Raw genomic sequence first — 27,448 nt, 5'->3', positions numbered from 1 at the left:
AGCTGGAATGTCTGATGAATGTGATCCCCACCAACTTGAAGCTGATAAACAATGTTCATCTTTAATGCTCCTTCAGGAAGTCATGTAGGGGGTGTGAGGAAGAAATGGACTGAATGCCACACTCTCTCTCTGCCCAGGCAGACTCCATGATGCTTCACTCTACACCTTGTTCTATGAAGCTCTGTCCATTGTTAATAGTCAATCTGCTGCTTTTTAAAGCTGACTGAAGTCATCAACCTCTCTCTGAATCTCTTACCTTCCTCCTCAGCGACCTGAGAGGCTCCGTTCTCTGGAGGATTGGAGCAAAGATCAGACTTTTACCGTCACAGTCTGAGCTCAGAAAACAATTCTACAAAGTTCAGAGCTGCAGGGTTTTTGTGTCCTTCATCGTTTTCAACATTTCTGCATCAGAATGACTCAAAACATCCTGAAAGTCGACAAAGAGAACCCAATCAGACAAGAAACAGAAATATTAGACTTGTTTGTTCAGTAAAATGAGCCAATATTACATATCATGTCCTCCTTGTGTCCAGTATCTGCTGTGACCTCCTTGTAACTAAATGTTTCTGGTAACAGCTGATCAGTGGTCTACAGCAGCTTGTTCCTCAGAACAGAACCACTTCAGTTCTGAGATGTTGGTGGGTTTCCTCACATCAACTGCTGCTTCAGGTTCAACAACAAATGTTCTTAATCTCAATGTCGTACCTGCTCCCTTACTGACAAACATGTCAGTTATTTTACAGCACTTTGCTGCATCTGTGGCCAGTGCTTTTATCTTTTTAATCCTCTCCCTCTCTGCTCCACCTTTCCTCTTGGCCTGAAAACAAGAAACGTTTGTGTTGACTCCTCCTCTCAGGCTGTTTCCTGGTTTCAGTTTAGTTTCTCTTTCTCTCCGTGTCAAACTTCGTCTGAAGGTAATGAAGCAGTTTTGAATGTTTTCTTGGTTAACATCAGATGTCAGCAGCTCAGCTCCAACAGAAGCAGCAGAAATCTGCAGCTCCATAAATTCACGTTAATCTGAGTCAGAGCTGAAAGTCCAGAGTCTGGAGGAGGACTAGTATGAAACTGATCCTCCATTTCTAGTCTCTGCGTGATCAGCGCCAGACCTGCTTCCTAAATATGATTTCAACTTATTTGATTATTTCCATCCATGACACAGTCTTTGATTTGAAATCTGTCTCTAGAAGTTTGATCTGCTTTTCTAACGGGAAGCGCTGAAAGTAACTAAGTACTTTTACTCCAGTTCAACATAGAGACGCTTTCTACATGATATACACATTTCTATCTAGAATATAGAAGAGTTTAAAACATGGAATGGACATGAGATATGTTGTGTTCATATGTAAATCTATGTCTGATATCTAGAGTTTTCTATCTAGAAGGTAAATCTATTAAAGACTCAAGTGGTGTTTCTTGTCACCTCCTCAGTATATGAATGAAAACATATTAGTGTGAGATTGTGTTTCTCCTGGTCCCACTGTGCTACATATCTGCTGACAAGACACCACAACATGTTACAAGACAGAATACAAAAGGAATAAATGAACAGAAGGTTTACTAGTATATGAAGAATGTGTCTAAAAATATATACAAGATATTTAATGTCTGTGTAAAATATAGAAAGTCTATGAACTGGAAGATAGTATAAAATATATACGTTGATCATGATGGACCTGAGTTTGTTGAAAGTCTCAGTGTCAGTGAACGCATCATGTGTGTCCTCCATGGCTCCATCTAGTGGACGGATAGTAGAAGTACAGCAGCTGATGAATAAGAGCCAATCAGTGGAGGATCAGCTGATCTGTTTACAACATGAATGATTAGTGTTTCAGAAGCATGGACCAGAGAGAGGACATACTGGAGGGACCTGGACCTGGACCTGGACCTGGACCTGGACCTGGAGCCAGCTGTGTGTCCTTGAAGAGCGACCGGTCTAAGGGATTTATTTTTGATTTTAAAGGAGGACGTGGTTGTGGTCCAGAGAGGTAAAGTGTCAGTAAATCTATCTGACTTGAGGAGCTGATGGTTCTACTTTAATCTCTCTTCCTCTTTGGGTTAAAGCTGGTTCATCACTCTTGCGTCACTGAGTTTATACAACACGTTTGTTTCATCCTTTTACTTCTGATGTCTCTGCTTTGAATTTATTCTCATCAGTTTTTATCCAACATGCACATTTATCTGTGGTGGTTTAGTTTCAGGATCCAGCAGCAGAGACCAGACTCTCCTGGACCTGGATCAGGACCTGGAGCCAGTTGTGTGTCCTTGAAGAGCGACCGATCTAAGGGATTTATTTATGGTTTTAAAGGAGGACGTGGTTCTGCTCCAGAGAGGTAAAGTGTCAGTAAATCTGTCTGACTTGAGGAGCTGAGGATAAATAAACGTTGACTTGCTCATGTCTGTTTCATCTCTGCTGCTTAGATGTTGTAGATGTTTCCTCAGAAGATAAACAGATGTTGATCTAAAACAACACAGACACACTGGAAGAAGAAGATAGACAACATATAGATATACAGTAGAACAATCACTAACTTTATACAAGTCACATGGTTTGAGTAACTTGCTGAATTCTTGCTTATTTTACAAAGATCTTCTAAAATGGCCGACACAGTAAGTGTCAGGCCTTAGAGGAGGAGACAGATAAGAGACTGATCTTTGAAGCAGAGTAGTGTCTTCAGTCTTTAGTCAGCTGTTCAGTCTGTTTCCATGGAGACAAGTCGTCATTCTGTTTGACTGTGGACCAGAGAGAGAGAAGATGAGATCTGTCTGAGGAGAGGAGGAGCTAAACTAATGCTAAGCTAACCAGAGTTCATATAGACACAGTCTGCACATTAGTATGAAACACTGAGGAAGAGAGTCAGCAGCTCCACGTCTGAGGCCTCGGCCTGCAGGTCTTCTTCATGGTAGAGACTCAGATGAAACTCATCAGCTGTAACGCTGCAGAGGAAGTGGAGCTGGAGAATAAAAACTCCTGCTTCATCTACGTTCTAGTCTTCATGGACACTCGTGACCTTTGGTTTATTCCTGGAAGAGTGAACATTGTTATGTCCAGAAACTAAACTGAGACAAAGACGTCTGGACTAGAAGACGTTTCCTCCAAGTGTTCAGCTCTAAATGACTGGTGGGGAGTTTAGGTTTTTATCACCTGAAGGTCACATGACTAGAGTCTGTTAATGACCTGATACTCACCTGGACCTAGACCTGGACCTGGAGGAACCTGTTCTGATGAACCTGGTGGTTCTCTGATGATCCATTAATGTCCAGATACTCCTCAGATGTTCAGAACATGTGGACATTGTTGTCCCTTGTCCTTCAGGTGTAGGTGGACAGCTGAGTCCTGACCTGAAGACCTTGTTTGAGTCGTAGAGAAGATAAACTCAGGATGAGTTGGGGGGAAGGACATCCAGGCTATTTTGTGTAGACACTTTGTTTCTAAGTGTCCAAAGTTAAAATAGTGAAATATGTTTGAGGAGACAAAGAAACAGCTGATGGCTCTGAGGTGAAGAACATGTGCCTCGCTAGGATTATCATCTCTAACATGATCAGTCAGAGAGTCTGAGGTTTCTTAATGTTTCTGTCTGCTTTGTTTTCTGTGTGGCTGATAATGGCCTGTCAGTCACTCACTGTGGACTGGTGGACGTTTTACAGTCTTCAGTCTCTGGCTCTGGGTTCCTTCTCCAGCTGATTCATCAGGGAGGCAAAGCTTTATGAAACAGCTGCAGACTGAGCTGTTGATGGTCAGTGGGATCAGCAGGACTAGTAAACCTTTACCACTACAGAGACTCATCTGATTCACTCTTCACATCCACATGTCACTCCAGGGACATTTACCTTGTGTTTGTCTCTGTGTGGACAGACATGATGAGAGCTAATTGTTGATGATTGGTCCACAGAGTCCACCAGCAGAGCTCAGAGGTTCTCAGTGGTCAGTCTGCCCAGCAGCATCAGACACAGCTGGACTCCATCTTTCTGGTCTGTACATGTACAACAACTACTTTCCATCATCTCCATGCTGCACTTTGTAGACCAGTGGATTGTCAGTGTGTCCAACATGGATCTGATGTTTGTCTCCATGATTTCAGTCTGCTTGTGTCATTCATATGGTATTCTGTTCCAGATGCTGGAGGACAACATCATCACTTTTGTGAAGAACCAGCTGAAGAAGATCCAGAAGGTTCTGAGTCCAGATTACCCAGAATGCTCAGAGAGTCAGAGGGAGGATGAGAAGGTGTTGGAGGGTGAGGATGAAGAGCAGAGGAGGAGCAGCAGAGATTTATTTGTGAAGATCACAATGAACTTCCTGAGGAGAATGAAGCAGGAGGAGCTGGCTGACTGTCTGCAGAGCAGTAAGAGGATTTCTCTAAACATTGAAGCTGCTGGAGAAATGGGACATTTACTAATGTCTCCAGAGATGAACCAAGATATATTCACACACTCATTCTTTAGAGCAATGACATGTTGGAATATTTACTGGAGAGTTTATTCATTCATCTTATTTCTTGTTTCCTCATTCAGGACTTGAAGCTGCAGTTTGTGGACGTAAAGTTAAATCTACTCTGAAGGAGAAGTTCCAGTGTGTGTTTGAGGGGATTGCTAAAGCAGGAAACTCAACCCTTCTGAATGAGATCTACACAGAGCTCTACATCACAGAGGGAGGGACTGCAGAGGTCAATGATGAACATGAGGTCAGACAGATTGAAACAGCATCCAGGAAACCACACAGACCAGAAACAAGCATCAGACAAGAAGACCTCTTTAAAGCCTCACCTGGAAGACATGGACCAATCAGAAGAGTGATGACAAAGGGAGTGGCTGGCATTGGGAAAACAGTCTTAACACAGAAGTTCACTCTGGACTGGGCTGAAGACAAAGCCAACCAGGACATCCTCTTCATATTTCCATTGACTTTCAGAGAGCTGAATGTGTTGAAAGAGAGAAAGTTCAGCTTGGTGGAACTTGTTCATCACCTCTTTACTGAAACCAAAGAAGCAGGAATCTGCAGCTTTGAAGAGTTCCAGGTTGTGTTCATCTTTGACGGTCTGGATGAGTGTCGACTTCCTCTGGACTTCCACAACACTGAGATCCTGACTGATGTTACAGAGTCCACCTCAGTAGATGTGCTGCTGACAAACCTCATCAGGGGGAAACTGCTTCCCTCTGCTCGCCTCTGGATAACCACACGACCTGCAGCAGCCAATCAGATCCCTCCTGAGTGTGTTGACATGGTGACAGAGGTCAGAGGGTTCACTGACCCCCAGAAGGAGGAGTACTTCAGGAAGAGATTCAGAGATGAGGAGCAGGCCAGCAGGATCCTCTCCCACATCAAGACATCACGAAGCCTCCACATCATGTGTCACATCCCAGTCTTCTGCTGGATCACTGCTACAGTTCTGGAGGATGTGTTGGAAACCAGAGAGGGAGGAGAGCTGCCCAAGACCCTGACTGAGATGTACATCCACTTCCTGGTGGTTCAGACCAAAGTGAAGAAGGTCAAGTATGATGGAGGAGCTGAGACAGATCCACACTGGAGTCCAGAGAGCAGGAAGATGATTGAGTCTCTGGGAAAACTGGCTTTTGATCAGCTGCTGAAAGGAAACCTGATCTTCTATGAATCAGACCTGACAGAGTGTGGCATCAATATCAGAGCAGCCTCAGTGTACTCAGGAGTGTTGACACAGATCTTTAAAGAGGAGAGAGGACTGTACCAGGACAAGGTGTTCTGCTTCGTCCATCTGAGCGTTCAGGAGTTTCTGGCTGCAGTCTACATGATCCACTGTTACACCAACAGGAAGACAGAGGTGCTGGAGGACTTCCTGGGAGGAAACTACAATAACTCACCTCTGGATGAATTTCTGAACAGAGTCATGATTAAATCCCTGGAGAGTAAAAATGGTCACCTGGACCTGTTAGTTCGCTTCCTTCATGGCCTCTCTCTGGAGTCCAACCAGAGACTCTTAGGAGGTCTGCTGGGTCAGACACTGTCCATCCAGAGACTCTTAGGGAGTCTACTAGGTCATAGAAAGAACAGTCCAGAAAGCATCCAGAGAACCATCAACAACCTGAAGAAGATGAACACTGATAAAATCTCTCCTGACAGAAGCATCAACATCTTCCACTGTCTGATGGAGATGAACGACCTCTCAGTTCATCAGGAGATCCAAGAGTTCCTGAAGTCAGAGAACAGATCAGAGAAGGAACTCTCTGAGATCCACTGCTCAGCTCTGGCCTACATGCTGCAGATGTCAGAGGAGGTTCTGGATCAGTTGAACCTGTATCAGTACAACACATCAAAGGAGGGACGACGGAGACTGATCCCAGCTGTGAGGAACTGCAGAAAGGCTGAGTGAGTCCTGATGTGATCATTAACAGAATCAATCAGTGGAGATTAGTAGTTTAGTTCTTCAGACGTTCTCATTCTTCTTCAAACAGTGTTCCACTTGTTCACTGTAAACATCACAGTCAGTTGTATTTAGTCCCAGATGTTCTCCAGCTGTTTAAAGCTGTTCTTCTAGTTATTGACTCTTTTCTTTCTATTTCTCTGTCTTATTATTCTCTCCATCAGTAAGTTAGTTTAGCTGAAGCAGCCTCTGAGGCCTCACGTTACAATGATGAGAGGATATTGAAGGCTGTTTCTAGAGTACAGAATAATCCTGAAGTCAGTGAAGTGGCTCCACATCAACATCTATCTAAAGCTTGTTAAGATCAACATGAGCCACCGTAAACTACTGATCATCCCACACAGAGACTGACCCATCAATGGAGCATTTTATTGACTGAGTTCAACGTTTCATTTTAAGGAGAGAAGTCGAGTCACATGGTCTTGTTTTTATGTCTTTCTTTCTATTTGTTTCCTGTCTTGTTGCTGTAGAGAAGAGTTGAAGTAGGAAATGCTCAGAGGTCTGAATATATAAGAGCAGAACGGTAGAAGTCTGACTTGTTAAAGAGATCTGAAACACACAAAGGTCAGAGTTTAGTTTGACAGATAAAACCCTGAGAACATCTTTGTGATGACTTGATGTTGAAAAGAATTCAACTTTGTTTGTTCATTGTGTTTGTGCTGAACAACTAAAGTTGAGCCAGTCCTGTGTCCTCCACATGGAAATATTTCACCATGTTCATACTGAATGATGTCCAGGTCTGAGGTTGTCAAGTGATGGGTTTCATTTGTGTTGGACTAAAGACTAAATGTTCCACTTGTGGACTGAAGCTGACGGCAGCAGGTCGACAGCAGAGATCATCTTTCCAACTGGAACAGTTCACTGAGCTGAACTCAGTCAAAAGATCCAGAGTCCATTAAACAGTGAAGACAGTCCAGATGTTTGTCTCATCCAGATGTCCTCATGATGGGATCAGATTAGGGTTGCCAACTGTCCCTTGAAAAACGGAATCGTCCCGTATTTAGAAACAAAAGTACGCGTTCCGTATGGAGCTGAAACAGGACGCACTTTGTCCCGTATTACCGTGAGAATCCAAAATAGTTTAAAATGTCAATGGAATGAATGAATAACAGGACGCTTTATATGAACATTTACGGTAAACTTATTCCCAGGCCGTCTCCTGCTCTGTGACCAATGAACTGACAGCAGGAATCCCTCTCATCTCATTGGTCGAGGTACTGTTGCTTCTGAAGAAGATACCAGAAGACAACAAAGCTACAACTTTTCCTCACACTTTCTGTTTGCACTTTTCTTATTGTACTATTACAAGAGGAATGTTCTGCTTTCTATTGTTTTATATTAATTTATACAGTTTTAAGTTAAGCAGGACAGGTTTCTGTTTTATTCTGTTCATCTGCACATTCAACTAAACAAAGGTCTGAGAGAGATGATGAGAATGATTGTTTCCTGTCAAACACAGTCAGAGAAGATGAGCTGAACCACTGATGTGGAGACAAAATGTCCAACAGGATGTGTCCAACTGTCCACTCATCAAACCCATCATGTTCATAGAAATGTCTTCTTCCATTATAACAGATTTTATTTATTTGTCTCATGACAGACTTGGTGGCTGTGGACTCTCAGAGAGTCACTGTGAAGTCGTGGCCTCAGCTCTGAAGTCCAACCCCTCCCATCTGAAATATCTGAACCTGAGTGGAAACAACCTGGAGGATTCAGGAGTGAAGCATCTGTCTGCTGGACTGGAGAGTCCAAACTGTAAACTGGAGACTCTGATGTGAGTTTTCATTTATTTTCTTCTCAGGCTTCTGAAGAATGGAGATCCAGTTTAGATGAGTTCTCTTGTCAGGACTGTCAGATAGAAAAGGAGCTCAAAGAGTTTAAATGAAGGAGCATCATGTTCCTGAACATCAGCAGGTATCTCCTCAGTCATCAGACGTGCACAGGTACGGGCTATTGTTGCTCAGGAAACAGCCCGTTTGCCCTTAGTAGCTGAGCTGCCCCTCTGGAGAGAGAGCCTTTTTTATTTTGCTGTTGTGTCTACATCAATACAATGAGCCCATAACTGGTAAAGTAGAAGTGTTCATTCATTTATTCATCAGCTGTAACAGCTTGTTCCTGTGGTTGAACAGGAAGTGATAACGTGATCACCAGAGGTGGGAAGTAACGAAGTACAAATACTTTGTTACTGTACTTAAGTAGATTTTTCAGGTGTCTGTACTTTACTTGAGTATTTCTTTTTCTGATGACTTTTTACTTTTACTACATTTGTACACAAATATCTGTACTTTCTACTGCTTACATTGTAAAAACAGGCTCGTTACTTTTTTAACCTCCATGGATGACAAGACGTAAAAGACGTGACATGATGGGATATGACTAGAGCATCGGACTAGAGAAGGAAAGTCAATGATGTGCTCATAAAATGAGCTGCCTGTTGGTGATACCTGTTGACCTGATGCTGATGCTGAAGGTGCCTGTTATCAATCCATGGAAATTCACAGGGGACTGACAAACTGAGCCTAGAATTAGACCAGTCGCTTCATATTTAGTAAAAAGGTGATCTATGCACATGAACACAGTTCTAAAGATAAATACCCTCTGATACCCTCCATCAGCTCTACACCTGTGTTCCTGTGTTCTTCTTCTACTGGGTTGAACAGGCAGCCTGTTGACAGCGTTGCCAAGTCAGCTTATTATAAGTGACTTTGGGCTTGTTTTCCTGTAAAGTCTCTTACAAATATTGGTAGTCACAGGTCGTGTTTTTTTGGGTCTTGTTTCTAAAGTGTAGTTGCTTATTTAGGCTTGTTCCCAGATCCATAATAAATTGTCAAGCAGATATTTTCATTATGTACGGAAGCCCTAAACGGCCATGCATTCATACATTTTATTTCCTCCGTTTTCCCGAGATAACGATGTGCTGCCTTAAAATGTTAAAATGTTAAGTTAAATAAGTTAATAATTGAGCAGGTTAAAAGTGTAAAAAGTCTATATTTCTTGGTTTAGAGAAACCGCGTCAGAGTGAGAGCTCCTTTCTTTGGTTTAGAGAAACCGCGTTGGTGTGAGCGCTCTTTCATTTCATTTCCAGCTATGTTGTGCCGTGTTGTGTTTACCTGCTGCATGCGCCGCTGAGTCGAGTTAGCTCAGAAGAGCAAAGCAGACGCTAATCATTATTGTTGAAGTGTTGTCGACGCTTTTGCCTTGGAAAATAATTATCTGTAAGTGTTACTGTATATGTAGGCAGTTGTTAAATGCTTGTGTATTTTTGTGAGGAATGTTTGATGGAGACTTAATTTCTTATGTTGGCGAAAAACGTACTTTGCTAGCTTTCAGCAGATGCTAACTCATTCATTTTGTCTTGATTAGAGATGCTAATTGAAATGTACTTATACATTGCTTTGCTTGTTCAGTGTTTAACAGTTGTGTTTCTATCTGTAATAATTTTCAGTTTTACGGGAGAAAAAATAACAAAGAGGACTTCATTAAAGGACGAGAAAAGTCCAGCCTTGTTGTTTATTGAAGGACTTTCATTCGTTAGCTGACTGTCTAGCTGTGCACAAGCATACGCACTGCGAGGGCAGTACAAACGAGATAACTTCATTTGTTTTCCCGAGATAATGATATAATTAATTCTTGATCTGGAGATGATGACAGTGTGATAGGTGTCTATTGTCTGTAATAGCAAGGCATAATGCTATTTCAGCCTGTGTCAGGCCTTGATTGAAAAGATATGTGACGCGGTTATCAATATGCTCCTGCTCCTCTGACATTGCTGCACTGAATGATGTTTCCTGCAATGATTTAATATAGCCTACTACAATATTGTTTTGTTTTCTCGAGATCTCGAATTAATTATATCGTTATCTCGGGAAAACAAAGCTTCATTATCACGAGATCTCGAGAAAATTATCCCGTTATCTCGGGAAAACGGAGGAAATAAAATGTATGAATGCATGGCTGTTAAGGGCTTCCGTAATTAACTAATAATAACTATATACATAGGCCTATACAATATAAGGAGAATTAATTAGTAACCCTGTTAAATTTAATGATGTAATAATTGGCCAATTTTACAAAACTGGGCTTCCCCTATTTGAAAGACCAGCAGCCGCCACTGGTACGAGCCAATCAGATGCAGAGCAGGACAATCTGTTTGTTTCTAGTTAGGACGTTTAATTGAAAATACGCGTGGATGATGGTGGGCTTTAGGAGAGGTTTTGAGGAACAAATGCCCGGGACAAAGTGGTTGAAATACGGGAAGAAATATATCAAAGACTGGGAGAAATATAAAGTTCCTGAAGCTCAGGGAGAGAAAACATAAATAAACTGTGAACCGTGGGCTTGTTTTCACAGGCCTGGTTGCTTATTTGTCTCACGAGATCTGGCAACACAGCTGTTGATCAGTTTGAGCTCTGCTGCCACCTAGTGACTGGAGGCTTGTGTATCGTTCAAGCATCAATAAAGACACTAATACTGACCCTCCAGTTTACAACGTTAGCAATGCTATGGGAACACACCGTTTTGATAGTTTATAGCTAACGCTAGCTAGCTCTCGGTTTAAAAACCGGGGGCGCTGGTGAGAAGCTCATGGAGTAGATGTGCTTTCAGGGGGCTCTTCCGTGCCAGTGGTAAAATTATTATTTTGACAGTCTTATACATAATTTCATCAGCCTCTGGAGAAACTGTGAACACTGGGGGCTTAACCAGTTATGTTTATGCAACGACATGCCGAAGAAGTCGCCCAAAAACGTCGAGTGGCCTGGACCTTCCTCAGCTTCTGCTAACGTTGATGCTAACAGTGCTAGCGGTAGCCGGCTAGGTCATGATTCAGGCGACAGCGACACTGAACATTTGTCTTTAATCTGGGAGAAAGTTTCTGTCAAGATCCTTGAACATATCAACGGCAGGTTTGATAAATTAGAGCAAACACTAGAGGTGGTGCAGAGCTCTCAAAGAGAACTACTGGAGAAGGTTGAAACGGTGGAAGAGTGAGTTCTGGATCATGAGAACCACATAACCTGCTTGGAGAAGACGGTCTCTGGCCTGAAGGACGAGAACAACGCGCTCAAGTTCAAAATGGATGACCTTGAAGGCCGGTCCCGTCACAACAATATTAAGATTATCAGCATTCCTGAGCATGAAGAGGGGGTAAACCAACAGAATTCATTGAGGCATTAATTACGAAGCTTTTCAGAGAAGACATCGTTGGGTCACCGGTGGTTATCGACCGGGCGCACCGGACCCTGCGGCCGCCGCCCACAGCTGGAGCTGAGCCTCGCTAAGCCATCATCACCAGGGTCCACTTCTATCGGGAGAAGGAGCTCATACTTGGCCTCCGGAGGGAACGACAACTAGGCACACCATCTGCTAAGGTGAATCTGCAAAGGCAACAAGGTGCTTATTTTCCCGGACTACACGCCCGATGTGATGCAGCAGCGGCGTGGATACACCGAGGCCCTGGGGATGCTGCGGGAGACAGAGAAAGGGAACGATGGCCGGCCAGCCGGGGTTTTTTGGTAGAAGAAGAAGAGAAGACATTTGGAAAAACTTTAAATACATAGAAGTGGAAAATAAAACCGAATGTCTTGTGGTGAAAGATGGGGAGAAGTGCGGCCACAAAATCGCAGGGAAGAACACAACAAACTTGAAGAGACATCTCAAGGCATTACATAAAGAAATTGAGGTAAGTCAAGACATTAACGTAACGTTACTTTCTATTTTAGAAAGCTCATGCCAACTCATGAGGCTGTGGTGAATGTGTCTCATTTTAACGTTAGCCTGGAGCTGAAAACGGGTGAGCCAAACGTATGTGACTAGCCTTTGCACTTGACTAAATGTAGACTAAATGTCATCAGTTTTCGTTGACTAAAACTAGACGAAAATAGTCATGGATAATTCTGACTAAAATAAGACTGACTAAAAAAATGCTCAGACTTTTAGTTGACTGAAACTTGACTAGACTAAAAAGAGTATGAACATGACTAAAACTAATAAAAACTAAAATGACAGCTTGACACAAAGACTAGACTAAAACTAAAATTAAAACAGGCCGCCAAAAACAACACTACTCAGTGGTAGGATAAAGTACACAGGCTGCTGTTTTATCTCTTGACGCCCAGAAGACATTTGATCAGATCTGTTACCACCTGGCTCTAAGGTGGCAACAAGGAGGGAGGCGACACACAGATAAAGCACGAAAAGTAGTTTTATTTTAACATAACCGAATCAACTTATTTACAAATGAATGTGGTATGTAGGTAAGAAAGGAGTCAGTCATGTCAGCAGTGTGTGAATGTGTGGACAATATGGTGAGATGTGTGTTGTATAGTGCGACAAACCAAACAAAAGAAGAAACAAATGGTGGGTCTGGAGCCTGCTGAGAGAGAGAGTGAGGCTATGCAGAAGGCTGTCTTTTATGCCCTCTGGAAGGCCAGCCCACATGGGCAGGTATAATCACGACCCTCCCACTCTACCCCTTAACCATTCCCCGTACCTGCAACAAAAAGCAGAGGTAAACAGATAGGTAAGAGGGGAAGGGTCGTCACAGATCGAATGGCCGTACATGCTGAAGACTCTGAAGTAATTTGGATTTGGAGAAATTTTGATTGAATGGGTGAAAATAATTGACCTTAAACCAGTATCTTCTATTCTCACTAATTCAGACACATCTCAGCCCTTTGAGTTACAGCGGGGTGTGAGGCAGGGCGTCCCTCTTTCTCCTCTTCTTTCTGATATCACCTTGGAACCACTTGCTATAGGTATAAGAGGTCACCCAGGTATTCATGGTGTAAAGTTTGGTGATGCTGAAAGCCTTGTTAATCTGTATGCTGATGATTTATTGATTTGTTTATCAGACCCAATGGTCTCAGTTCCCAACCTCCTGGATTATAGAAAATCATTTAGTAGATTGTCTGGGACACAGTTAACTGGGACAAGTGTGAGTTCATGCCATTGACTAACATGTGTCCTACTTTCTTGAAATCTTTGCCATTTAAATGAGCTACTACTCATATTAATTATCTTGGCCTTAAGATCTCCAGAAACCCCAAACTTTTACTGGAATTGAATTCTTTGGACATGGTGGATGAACTTAAAGCCAGTATTAGAAACTGGAAGTTGCTCCCTCTCTCAATGATTGGCTGCATTAATGCCATTAAAATGGTTGCACTTCCAAGGTTCTTGTATCTCTTTCAAAACCTCCCTGTTTATTTACCATTACATTTTTTAAACAACTAATCCAATGTACAGAAGTGTTCTATGAACTCCAGATATCAGTTCATTCAGTTTAAAGCAGCACTAAAGAAGTTTTCCTCTTCGGTCCCCCTACTGGTTGGAAGTGTAATTGTCCATTACTTCTGTCGTAAATAAGTGAGCCTACTGCATCCTACTGTCGCAGGCACGTTATTTGTTTATGCAGAACCGGCTTTGGAAACAATCAACGATTTGAAGGATGTCCAGTGACAAGGTAGAGTATGTTGCATGATTTTACGAAAGTATGATGTATTGCAACATTAGAATGAAGTAAAACAAAATAATGACATTGCTTGCTATTTTTATTTCTGTGTTTAACTGTAAATTTGAAACGGCAGATTAGCAATAGCCAGATAGGTTTACATAAGGATGAAAAATAAAGAAACGTATTGCCTAACAGTTTAGCATGTAATAGCCATTTGCATTGTCTGTGAAAATCTTGTGAATGTTGTTGAAAAAAGTTTCAGAGACCGTCGTGAACTAAGAATCAACAACTTTGGGAACGATCAAACATTTGGGGTTATTTTGGCAGTTATTGTCTTAGCTTGCAGTGATAGTTACAGCGATATTTAGCTTAGCGATAGTTACATACAATAGTGAACACCTTAGCTAACATGAGCCATAGCGATAGTTATATATATATTAGCACAATAGCTAACGCCTTAGCTAAGATGAGCCGAAAAAATAATTGACAATGTATTGAACACCGATGCACACTGTTTGAAAAAAAGATTACCGGTATTACAAGTCCAGCAGCAGCAAAGCCAAGTCACCATCCGTCTTGCATTTTGTTGCCTCCTTCAGCTCCTTCAGCTCTCGCCAACGAGTATGAGCCGGTCCGATATTCACTCTCGTTTTAGCTCTTTCTTTATCATGCTCTCGTTTTCTTTTCTTCGCCTCATCGGACAGTACACTCCTCCTTTTCTTTGCAGGCTCTGTCATGAAGCTGGTATCGTCCACACACCTGCTGAGTGTTCTCTCACTGATCTGATTCACTCTCTCACTGATTTGAGCCTCAACCTACCGGCTTTTGTAGCCACGTTGCCGTAAAGCAGGACAAATTTGTAGTCTTTTTAGAACTACAAAAACGCTACCCGACGAAGCAAAGTTACATAGTACGGTTACAGCCAATAGAGGGCCGCAAAGCGAATACAGAATTGGCTTTCACCCGGTTTTGAGGTGATAAATCACTGAAACTATTTTTGAAACATTATTTTAAGGTACTAAAAACTCTTTAGTGTTGCTTTAAAGTCATACATAGACTGCATTATTCCAAAACTAAACTTAATAGAATATGTGGATCAGTGTCTTCCATGTGTCATAGATGTAACAGAGCTGAAGGTTCACTCTCACATTTGTTCTGGTACTGCCCAGCACTGGACAACCTTTGGAGCGACATATTTAACTGGTTCTCTAGGCAATATAAAATAAATATTCAACCGGACTGTAACCTGGCTATCTTTGGTTCTTCTGGAAGGATATCAACCCTCCCTTCCCACTGTGAGCAGGTTCTCAAAACGGGCACGGTAGCAGCCAAAGAACTGATTTTACTTCATTGGAAGTCTCCATCAGCGCCTTGCTTTAAGAGGTGGCTCCATGAAATGTTTTTTGTTTCTAGGATGGAACAGATTCACCTTAGCAGATGGAGTGCACCAACTTTTTAGGAGAAAGCATGGAAGCCATTTTGGCCTTACTTGATGAGACCTAAATGAACAGTCTGTGAATTAGACTGCAATGTGGTGGTGGTTTACGTGTGTAACCTAACCTGTTAGCTGTCATACGTCAATCATTTCATTCCTGTGTTGTCATTGGTTATCAAAGTCACGAGCCCATCAGAGTCAATGAATTGTGTAAGTGAGGGACTAATGGTGCAGGTTAGTGTGATGTGTAGTGAGCATGCAACAAGAGAGACAGACGCTATGGACCAGAGAGCTAAGACGGAGGCTTGGTGGTGTGGGGAGCATTTAAGTTTAGTGGTGGAGGTTGACTACTCGTTGGTCCTGATATAAACTTCTGTGTGACCTGAAGAGGTGAATATGATGCGTCTGCTTGTATCTTGTTCTATATCTAACTGTTCTAGTGTAAAGGGTTAGGGTTAGAGTTCTAGTTTTCAGGCCCCACCGCACACAAGCTTCATCAACAGGCCTGCAACGGTTCAAATCTCATTAATAGAGTGTGTTTTATAAATGAATGTGTGTGGGCCACAGGTTAATATTGAGTTTAGAGTTGTGAATTAAAGCACACTGTTTTAAAGGTGACTTGAAGATCCTAAAGAGATCAGAGTTAGTTTGAAGAGTATCTTACAAATAGTTTGGTCTTGAAGTTAAAGGAAAGGTGTGAAACCAAGAGAACCTGAGAATTTTATTTTGAAAACCTCTTTATTTACATATTGCATTTTATTTTTACTGGACAATCAAAACCTTTACATTTTATTTCATTTAGTAAATAAATACCTGAGGAGGAGGATTATTGCATTTAAAGTAGAGTTGTGGTCATTTATTAAAGTAACCTATATTATTAGAGTTACATACGTTATAAAAGTGACATATAAAATAGTTGTATCTTTCTACAAGGAGCCCAGGCCCAGTCTCATAGTATTAACCACTCTAGCTTTATATTTAACTACATGGGACCTGGGTTACATATGTTTTAGTTCAAACTGTTATTAAAAGTGTTAAAATAACATTTCATGAAGGTTAAAATAGTTTGATGAATGGGTTAAAAATGTAATAAATAAGTTTGAAATGTTTTTTTAAAGACACAGAAGTGCATTATTAAATCTTTCATTTTATTTTGAAAGAGCTCATGGTGAGAGAGGAAGTACCAATGGAGAAAGAGGGTAATACTGGTCCCTGATTGGTCACAGGTGTGTGATTGGTGGGGTCAGACCGGAAGAGAGAGTGAGTGTAAAAATGAACTAGAGAATGAACGAGAACGAGAGACGATCGGAACGAGCGCCGACGAGTCACCTGGCAGTAATGTAATGTAATGAGATAAAGTGGTAGTTTCAGTATCTAGAGGACTGTCTGCTCCACATTCTGGACCTGGACAGCTGAGCTACGCCTGATTGGGGACAACTAGAGACATTTCTGCTCCAAGTTTCTTTGGAGTTGTGCACGTTTCGCTAGCTTCTGAGCGTCATTAGCATTCGCTAGCTAAGTGAATGGAGCATTAGCCGCTGCGTAGCTAAAGCAGCTAACTCTGTGGCTGAGCCTTGCTGTTTCTACACGGGACCGTGAGGATTTATCTGGAACACTGCCGGTACCGGGACAAGTTGTCGGTCGGACGTCGTCTCAGGCGGGTTGCCTGTGGAGACTCCATCTTTCTTTCACCTGTCTGCTTCCATATTGGGCCATTACCTTCAGCCTCGCCCTTTCATCACAGACTCGGACTGGATCAACTTCATTTAAATCACCAGTGTGGGAACACTTTGGTTTCCCGGTGCAACATAACGGTGATGGCACGCGAGTGGTGGACCGGACAAAGACTGTCTGCCGACGATGTTTGGCGGAGGTGCGGTACGTCGCTGGAAACACATCAAACATGCTAACGCACATAAGACGGCATCACCCCGATATGTCTGTCACTGGTGCGAGGAAAAAAAACGTGTGTGCAACAAGTTAGTTGAGTTAGTTTCTAATAATCAAGTTACCAAAGTTGCCAGTTGCTACCTGACTACCTCAGTTTATCCTACAAGAAATTGTGCTTTTTCTTTTCCTCTGTATGAACAAAATGAATGAATGGTATGAGAACCCTCCTAATGCATTAGTTGGATGTTTTATTCTAGTTTTTACTTTTAGAACAGGAGGTGGTTTTTAGTTTTTTCACTCTATTGGTGTCTGTTCAAAATCAATGAATAAAGCTAGTTTTCTACATGTGTGAGTTTTTGTTTCTTTGTTCCTGTTGGACCGAACCGTGACTTGTGTGGACCGTTCCACCCCTATCATTAACAGAGTTCTTGGTGTCACTAATCATTCTTTCTGTCCATACTGTCTGTGGAGACGTCCCCTTCTAGTCTGACTCCAATGAGACAAGATGGAGGACAACATCCACAGTGTTGTTGTGTGGATGAATGATTGTAAAGTTGATCTTCAACTCATCTTGTTCTTCAGCACATCCAGTCAGTATCTTTGTGTTTCCACAGTGTTTCCTGCTGAGCTGCAGTGGAGGGACAGGAACTCAAAGAGGAACTTTGATTAGTGTCAGTCAGACTGCTGAAGCTTCATATTAGTGTCAGCTGAACAGTGGAGTTGTGTTAGGAAGAGACCACTTCACAGTCAGTGTGGACAGCAGGAATCTGAAGAACTCTGTAATGTCCATATGACATGTGACTGTTGTTGGAAGACACACTTGAACATGTCAACTTGTCCTTTAACATTTGAATGACACAAACCTCCTGAGACACCAAATCCAGGAAGAAGAAGGTCCTGGAATCAAAGAACTAATCAACAGTTTGTAGTCCAACATGTGTGAGGAGGAGATATTGATCCTGTAATGAGGTCAGCAGCATCTTATTGATCTGTGTTGACATGAATAGTTGTCTGAATGTTGTGCTGACGTTTGGATGATGTCTGTAGAAGGCTGACATGATGAAGATCCACAATAACACAAGGACAAAGTCACTCTACTCATTTTAGAGAACAGCTCATTGATCAGGACACATTTCAGACCTCAACACATCTGACTGATCATCAATCATTTCATCTTTTATTCTTTATTCAGATTGATTGACTGCAGTTTGTCAGAGATCAGCTGTGATTCTCTGGTCTCAGCTCTGAAGTCCAACCCCTCCCATCTGAAACATCTGGACCTGAGTAGAAACAACCTGAAGGATTCAGGAGTGAAGCAGCTGTGTGGTTTTCTGGAGAGTCCAGACTGTAGACTGGAGACTCTGGAGTGAGTTCACTGTCTGTTACTGTTGTAGATCTGATATGTTTAATCACCAACTGAATGTAATTTATTTTAAATAAAACTTTATTGTTCCTCAAAGTGAAGACAAATACAAACTCATTTAAATAACTGTATAATGTTGAGCTTCATTTATGGAGTGAAATTAGTCTCCAAATGGTCACAAATGCATGTTCCATGATCCACACGTGAAACATGACATTCACTAATGTGTACCTAGCTATCTGAACGTGTGTGATTGTTTTGCAAATTCACAAATCAGATGGTTCAACTTCACAAAGCTCATCCTTTTCGTTTTCAAAAGACTTCCTGTCTTATGAGTGTCTAAGCCTACGCATACGGATCAGCAGATACGGACAGATCAGGCTGCGCACGCACACGGAGTTTTGAGACTATTTTCACGCTGCTCAGATCCACAGATCCACAAATGCATGGTGCCTTTAAGTGTCACCGGGAAAATGGGAAATCTGGGCTTTGGGCCAAGTGTGCTATATCTTTCCTTTAGGGAAAATGAATCTTTACTGATATAACTCACTTCTCGTTTAGTTCCAACACTGAACTCAACAGAGGACCACGTAGATATTAATATATATTTTTAATTTAAGATTATTTTAAACATTTAAACATCTTTGGTCCAATAAGTCTTTGGTACAGGCTAAAAGCGGTTAGTGCTCAACCGCAGACAGTACCGGGACCCCCGACTAGTTGGTCTGAAGTGAGTTTATAAATCAAATATAAATGTAAATAATACAAACTAATACTTTGTTATAAACTCTGTGATAATGTTTTGGATAGATGGCGGTATCTAATGCGCTGCTGATTCCATTGCTGATAATCATTCCTGGTGAACACACACATTGATGAGGACACATTTAAAACCTCAACACATCCGATTGATCATCAATCATTTCATCTTTTATTCTTTATTCAGATTGTGGAGCTGCAGTTTGTCAGAGATCAGCTGTGACTCTCTGGTCTCAGCTCTGAAGTCCAACCCCTCCCATCTGAAACATCTGAACCTGAGTAGAAACAACCTGAAGGATTCAGGAGTGAAGCAGCTGTGTGGTTTTCTGGAGAGTCCAGACTGTAGACTGGAGAAACTGGAGTGAGTTCACCATCTGTTACTGTTGTAGATCTGATATTAGGGCTGGGTGACAGTGTTGGGTATAGTTACTTTATAAAGTAGTTAGTTAGGTTACTACGTTACCATCAATTAAAAGTAATCCGTTACTTTACAGCGTTACCTATGAATAAAAGTAACGCGTTAGAGTACTCGTGCGTTACCAAACATTAAAAGCCGTTTGCAGCGCCTCACACATGCTGCAACTCAGCGACACAGACACACAGCCTCCTTTAAATGCACAGAGAAGTCCTGACAATGAATAACGTCAGTCATCCAACCAAATGAACTCTGCAGGATAACAATACCAGGAAAGACAGTCAGCAATATGCCACATAGCGTTTTATTCATGAATTATGTTTTGATCAGTTAGAACATATGATCAAATCTCAGGAGTTTCATTTTGTTTGCTACTCATATGCACCTACCCAGCCCAGGTAGCCTATATATGAGCACCTAACAAGATTAGGAAACTCCTGAATTAGTTTTAACCTGAATGCAGTTATGAAAGTGCATTTAATTGAGCTTAAGTAAACACAATCTGAGGTAAACAGGTAGCAGATTCACATCCATTTAGAAATGAACGACCAGTCAACGATCTAACAGACATTTTTACAGCTGCCTCTATGTCAAACAAAAATGATAACAGGCCGAATAACACAAACAATAAAATGGCTCACTGGCACACAGGCAAATGACAAATAGCCTAATAGCTGAACTATGAAAATACTATTCAAGTGTCACAAGCCTAAATTCACTTTACCATCGTCCACTTCCATTTACTCTTCAAAGTAGTGATTAAAACGTAGCAGAAGAAGATTTTAGAAACGTCTGTCTGACAGTCGACTTCTCTTAGGAGTAAGAACGAGACTCCTGAGGCTGGAAAGCCTCTCCACGGGTGCACTGGAGGGTGGTGGAGTATTGAAGCCCAGAAATACTGTCTTGATCCTGGGGAACTTGTTGAACATATCGATCTCAACACCTGACTTAAAACACTCAGCAATTGGAGTGTCCACTGACTCTGAGACCTGGCTGTCCTCTGTAAATGAAAAAAAGTCGTCTCCTCCGCTGAATGAACAATTCTCCAACCTGCCTGTGATTCCTCTTCCATTTTCAAACTGTCATGTAACATCATCAGTTTGTATCATCAGATTCCACATGTACGCTTTAGTCAGATATGTGTATCTATGACAGATGGATGTTTATCTTGCTGTTCTCTTCTCTCTTTCTTCTGTCTCTACCCGGCTGGCCTTAGGCAGATGGTTCCTCCATATGAGCTGAGTTCTGTTCAAGGTTTCTTCCTGTTAAAGGGAGTTTTTCCTGCCACCGTCTCCTTCAGGCTGCTCTGGAGGTTTCAGGCCGGGTTTTGTTTTTTATTGTTACTGATGCTATATAAATAAAATTGAATTGACAGGTGCAGGTGACAGTTCCTCCAGCAGTGGATGCTCCAGCACACGGCACTCGGCAGCAAGCAGCACCTTGGCAGCGTCTTTTTTAGCCTCGTCCTTTACCCAGCGCAGTTTGAGTTTAGGAATGGTCAGTGCAGCCAGCAGGGCCTCCTTGCTGTCCAGCGTGGATGCAAAGCGTCTCTTTATGGCCTGCAAGATATAGGCGTATTGAAATTAGTTTAAAGCCTGCAGTGTAAATCTCATCAATGTTTGTTTGATATGAGCAAAAACAAAAAACAGACGAAAAAAGCTCAACTACCTCAACTATGACATCAGGCAGGCCAGATGTCATCCGGGAGAGACTGTCTTTTAGATCCAGTGTTTTAGCCATCAGGGCCTCCAGTGTCGGCAGGATAGTTCCATAAAAGCAGTTCTCCTCCCCTTGAAGAATATCCAGGGCCATGGCCAGCGCTTTGAGAATCACGCAGTACTCTTTAATAAACTGCTGCTCCCTGTCCGTAATGCACCTGATGCCCAGTTGGGTGCATAAGTTCTGCAGGTCAGTGATGGGGATGTCTATGACCCTGCACAAAGCCTCATGAAAAGAGTCCATCTGGTCGTCGTGGCAACCAGCAGCTTTCTCCTGCTGAATGTTTCCACAGTTTCTGATGCTAATGTTGATCTGCTGGCTTTGGTCCAGAGTGCTGAACATTTAGCGATGGCTCTCCTGTTACTGCTCCAGTGTCACTGTTGGAAGACAGCCATTTCTCTCTGTCAGTGGTGGAGATGAGATTCAGACTGATCATACTGTCATTGCCATCACCATCACAGCTGGACAGTACATTGTTTAGATCCTCCAAAGTCACACTTTCATTCCCATCTTCCTCCTCCTCTGTTTCTGAGTCCGAGGCCGTTTTGTGAAACACCTGGAAAGCCTCAACAAAACTAGATCCATAGTCAGTGACCGTGGCTGTCACTTTCCCACCAAGGCCATATGACACATGGATTTGTTCAATCTCCCCGGCAGTTACGTCATACGTGTGCCGTCCTCTCACCCGCCTACATGCGACTGCAGCTTTCTCCAGCTTCAGAGTGAAGGGATGTATCCAGTGTGCCGTCATTCCCATGAAGCTCTTATTATTAGCTGTCCACAAGTCTGCCGTGCTAGAAACATATTCCAGATCTTCAAAGGTTGTTTTCAGTTCTTTCTCCATATCTAGGTAGGATTTGTCCAGATAGCTTGCAAAAGTTTTTCGGTCAGGCACTGTTCCCTCTGTGTTACGTGTCGTTGGGATTTTACTCATTAGTTTAGGGAAAGATGGAGACTCCACAGTTGTAACTGGAAGCATCTCCTCAACCACATAACCGGCCACAAGCTTGTGGACGTCACTGGTAGAGACAGTTTTAGCTGAGGCTGAGCTAAAACCCAGACGCTGTTGCTTTGCAGCTGGTGCACCACCGTGGTCTTCCTCAGCAGGCTTTGCTACCAGGGTGATAGAGTGGTGCTTGGATAAAAGATATTTTTTTAAATTGGAAGTGGAATTTTTTGCCATGGACAGAAGCTTTTCACCAACGCAGAGTGAGCGTTTTACCGTCATGTTGTTCTTGTCCTTTTCACTGGTGAATTGAAAATAATGTGCGTACTTCCACGATTCAAAAGCTGTCCACACACACACACACACACACACACACACACACACAGGTAACGTAGGTCAGCAGGTCACAGACGCATCATCACAGCGCTGCTCCTCCACTGACACATCTACAGGTGGCACAGTACTGTCTGACAGAAAGCAGCTGGAGTCGGAATTTTTCTTTCCTTATCTGGAGAAATTCTTAAAGTAACGGATTACTTTTTTAAAAAAATGACGAAGATGCTGATTACTTAACGCACGAAACTAACACGTTACATTACAAGTTACACGAAAAAAGTAATTAGAGTACTCTAATGCGATACTTTGTAATGCGTTACCCACAACACTGCTGGGTGATGTGGACCAAAAGTCATATCCTGATATATTTAGGCTGAATATCGATATACGATATATATCCTGATATGGAGCTTTTTCAGGTTGTGGATGGCTTACGACTGGGGCTTCTGCAGCGTGCAGTTTCACACACTCTTCGTACTGCAGTTTGTGCCACTGTTTTAGGTGGTGAAAAAGATTTGAAGTGCTTCCACCCTTTGCTGTATCTTGTTCATGGCACTATCTACATATAACCAGGGGTCGCGTTAGCCCAATATTTTCCATCATTGCCCGTTTTTTTAAACTGTGACGGAAAAACCGTACGTCCCACACAAATCAAACCAACACCATCTGAAAGCCAACAAAAATCCCTACGTTTTTATATATTTTATATCAGTGTACCTCAAAAACTGTGGCCACCCCGTAAGATTGAAACCTTTTTTCTCGAATTTCTAAGACAATCTGCTCCCTTTTGGAGCCAGCCTCAAGCGGTCACTCGATGAACTGCAGTTTTTTGCACGGCCGCTCAAGCTGAAGCCTGTTTCCCTTAGTTTAGCCCCGCCCACAAGCTCCTCCATTGGCTCTGCCGTCTCTTGTGTGATTGGCCGTCCCCGCTGTCACTCCACCTTGCTGTCACACCGGTCTGCTAGTCTGCGGTCAGGAGTCCTTGTTAATCTGCTACTGTAAATTGTTCCTTTGTTCTGCCTGGGTCACGTCAGCTAGAAGGATTGTAATATCAGAGCTTTCATTTACATTAACCTTTGAATCGGTGTCCATGTGTGTATGTGTGTTTGGTAGTTAGCCGCAGCCAGGATGTCTACAAAAAGAAAAGTGGACATAAGAGACTTCTTTACAAGTCAAAGTGGAAGTTCCTCAAAGAAATGTGTTGCAGCCATCCTGCAACACCTTCACTGGCTCCAATAAAGCAGCAGATCCACTTCAAGATCCTCCTCATCATTTACAAAGCTCTCATTAATCTTGTAAAGTCTATTAGTTTGATTGAAAGTGCTGAGAAATCAAACTTCTCTCTGTTACTAACTTCAAATCAAATGTAATACTTGACTACTTCCACTGAATAATGGACATTTGATTCAGTTTCTCTCCACCTGTGATGCCAGTTTGACCTGCCCACCACTGGGTGCTGCTTTGGAAATGAGCTCTGTTTACCATAGATTCCATAAATAAGTGTAACATTGGTGGTACTGAGTTGGAGTGAAGTTGACTAACAAGGTGAAACACAGAATTGGGTGATAATGTTTTGCTACATGCTTTACAAGCAGTCAAACCAAAAAAGGGAACATTAAAGTTAAAAGTAGCAATAGAAAACTAGAAGAACTACTAGAAAACACAGTCAACTGAAAGATTAGAGTTTTATTAAAAATACTTGTGTCCCCCCCACCTCTGAAATCAAAATGTGGTCCTTGACCGAAGCACTTCAACCCTACGGTACCGTCTGAGAGCTGTTAGCGCTTAAAAATCGATTATGACGGGATTTTTATGACCCTGTCAGTCAAAATGAGAGACAACTAAAAAGTCTAGCTCAACCTCTGCATATAACGTCATTTTGTTGCTCATCTGATACTTTGAATCTGAACCATCTCCAAATTACTGAGCCACTGCTTTTTCTTTTCCGAACCAATTTCTCCTCCACAAACTCTGCAGACGTTGTTGCTCCTCCTCTGTGCATGAAAGAGGAGGGACGGGGGGAGCAGTGCAGAGAGCTCCGGGTCAGCAGCTTGATGGAGCAAGGATCACAGCGCTAATTTGAACTATATCCATATACCAGATATAGTTTAAATACCATATCACATTAAAACATAGATCCATATATTTATTAATGTGATATATCGCCCAGCCCTATCTGATATGTTTAATCACCAACTGAATTTAATGTATTTTATGTAAAACTTTATTGTTCCTCAAAATGAAGACAAATACAAACTCATTTAAATAACTGTATAATGTTGAGCTTCATTCCTGGTCAACACACACATTGATGAGGACACATTTAAAACCTCAACACATCTGATTGATCATCAATCATTTCATCTTTTATTCTTTATTCAGATTGATGAGATGCAGTTTGTCAGAGATCAGCTGTGATTCTCTGGTCTCAGCTCTGAAGTCCAACCCCTCCCATCTGAAACATCTGTACCTGAGTAGAAACAACCTGAAGGATTCAGGAGTGAAGCAGCTTCTTGATCTTGTGAAGAGTCCAGACTATAAACTGGAGACTCTGGGGTGAGTAGAGGGTTCCAGTCAGTCCATGCTGCTTTCATCAGTATTGTCCTAAACACAGTTAGTATCAAAGATCCAGTGTTTCCTGTAAACCTGCAGCTTCTCAGTGAAGCTGTGAGAGGAGAATGGAGACAGGCTTCAGGATTGGACAGAAAGACAGAGAGAGAGACAACAGTCAGCCAATCAGATGAGCCAGAAGCTTGTTGTGATCATGTGTTTGAGTTGATGTGAAGACGACTGTTGTTGTTGTGTTGATGTGTCCAGGAAATAAAGCTGGATTCCAGCTGACAGCCTTCCAAGATGTATAGAGACAGTGGTGGTCATTCATCAGATCTGATCAACAACTGATCACAGCTCTGAGATCAGTCTGACTGAAGCCTGCACATCACAGAACCAGCATTACATTTAGTAACCATGAGCAGAGTCATCACATGTGTCATTAGTTTGATCAGATCTCTTCAATGACAGCCTCCATGTTTATTAGTCAGCTGATCTTTGTTTAAATGGAGCAGCAGTAAATCCATCACTAAAGTGTTGGTGCAGTAATGAAGCGTTCAGGACTCTCAGCAGTTTATTAGTCAAATCTGCAGAGGAAACAGACTTGATGCTAAAAGTCTCTGCAGGTCTGTGTGTGTTCACTCCAACACGTTAACATGAAGCTGAAAGGAAGCTGGCTGAGCTCCACAGCTGCTCCACTGCTGCTCTGAACAGGACTGAAGTCCCTGCTGCTCTTTCTACTGGATGTGATGATGAAGGGAGACTCTGGAAACACTCCTTTACCTCCTCTCTTCTCTCTCCTCCTCTCTACAGGTGGAAGGACTCATGATGGTAAACAGGACGGTGTGTGTTGTGAGAGGATGAGCTGTGTCCTGATGATCCAGACTCTGACTGGACCATGTTACTGGGAGGTGGAGAGGAGAGCTTCATCCACATGGTCTCCATTTAAGACCATCAACAGAGCTGCACTTCAACTCTTCACAGAGCTCCAACAAATCAAGTCCAGTCCCTCATGAATGATTCAGACACATGTCAACCTGCCAGCATCAACAGTCCTTCCTGTTGTTGTGTAGATGTTTGTTCCATGTCTTCTCTTGTCTCTGTAGAAACAGTAGATTCCAGATGTTTTTACTCCTGTTTCATCCACATATTTATTGTGTTGGAGCGAGCAGCAGCTGCTTTATCTGTCATTGGTTATTGGTTGGTGAGTGTTTCCTGTTTGTAGAACTGGTGGTGAACTGTAGGAACAGGTGAGTTTAGAAACTAAAAGATGATTTAAAAGCAGCTGAAGATAAAACATGAAGCTGTCGACTGTAAAGCTCACAGTCAGACCAGAGACTCCATCAGATCCATGCTGGAGCTGGAATGAGTCTTCTTCAAAACCGTCCCTCCAGAGGACATCTCTTCTCTGTCTCTACCCGGCTGGCCTTAGGCAGATGGGTTCCTCCATATGAGCTGAGTTCTGTTCAAGGTTTCTTCCTGTTAAAGGGAGTTTTTCCTGCCACCGTCTCCTTCAGGCTGCTCTGGAGGTTTCAGGCCGGGTTTTGTAAAGCGTCTTGAGACAATTTGTATTGTTATTGACGCTATATAAATAAAACTGAATTGAATAATCTGGCCCGCAGCATGAATCTGCAAAGTACGTAGAAGACTACTGGTATTTGGGAAGGTTCATTAAGCATCTGTAATGTTCTATGTTGAACACGCTCAGTGGAGCCTTTTCTGTCTGGAATTCTACTATTTGTAAATTTTTTATACCACCACCACAGTGTATATGCAGTATGTCTTTATATTTGTTGTTATTTTGTTGTATATATTTTTCCAATCTAGTACTTGTGTTTTTTATTCCCCTGGTAATTTTTAATTCGTCACTGTTTTGTATATATTTTTGACAAATTCTGTGCTACTGTGACAAGTTAATTTCCCATACGTGGGATCAATAAACATGTCTTATCTTATCTTATCTTAATTGATGCTAAACCGTGACCACACTGAGGACTGATGCTAGTTAGCTCCTCATGCTAACAGTATGAGAGACTTGTTGTTGGGAAACACTTCCTGCACCAAGCTGCTGAGAACCTACTGGATGCTTCTGAACGTGGACGGAGCCTGAGGACGTGTTTCTACACCACAGTGACGGGACACTGCTGAAGGAGGGTTTACCAAATTATATCTAACAGCACTCTGCAT

At 42.3% G+C, this 27,448-nt stretch overlaps 1 protein-coding gene across 1 annotated transcript; it reads left to right on the top strand.

The window, feature by feature from the left end:
- Window positions 1-3,458: 3,458 nt before the first annotated feature.
- Window positions 3,459-27,105, top strand: LOC311509906 (NLR family CARD domain-containing protein 3-like; the record flags this gene model as incomplete). The annotated part of the gene is made up of 9 exons (XM_084575346.1): window positions 3,459-3,496; window positions 3,891-3,969; window positions 4,115-4,343; window positions 4,513-6,340; window positions 7,996-8,169; window positions 18,366-18,539; window positions 19,483-19,656; window positions 25,094-25,267; window positions 26,075-27,105. 9 exons carry the CDS (start codon window positions 3,459-3,461, stop codon window positions 26,088-26,090), a joined length of 2,886 nt encoding a protein of 961 aa, XP_084431472.1. The 3' UTR covers window positions 26,091-27,105.
- Between the last annotated feature and the right edge of the window lie 343 nt (window positions 27,106-27,448).

This window comes from Chelon labrosus (genome assembly GCF_963514085.1).
Source record: "Chelon labrosus genome assembly, contig: SCAFFOLD_31, whole genome shotgun sequence".
NCBI lineage: Eukaryota > Metazoa > Chordata > Actinopteri > Mugiliformes > Mugilidae > Chelon > Chelon labrosus.
The sequence above is the reverse complement of the archived record's forward strand: the minus strand, read 5'-3'. Positions and strand labels throughout refer to the sequence as shown.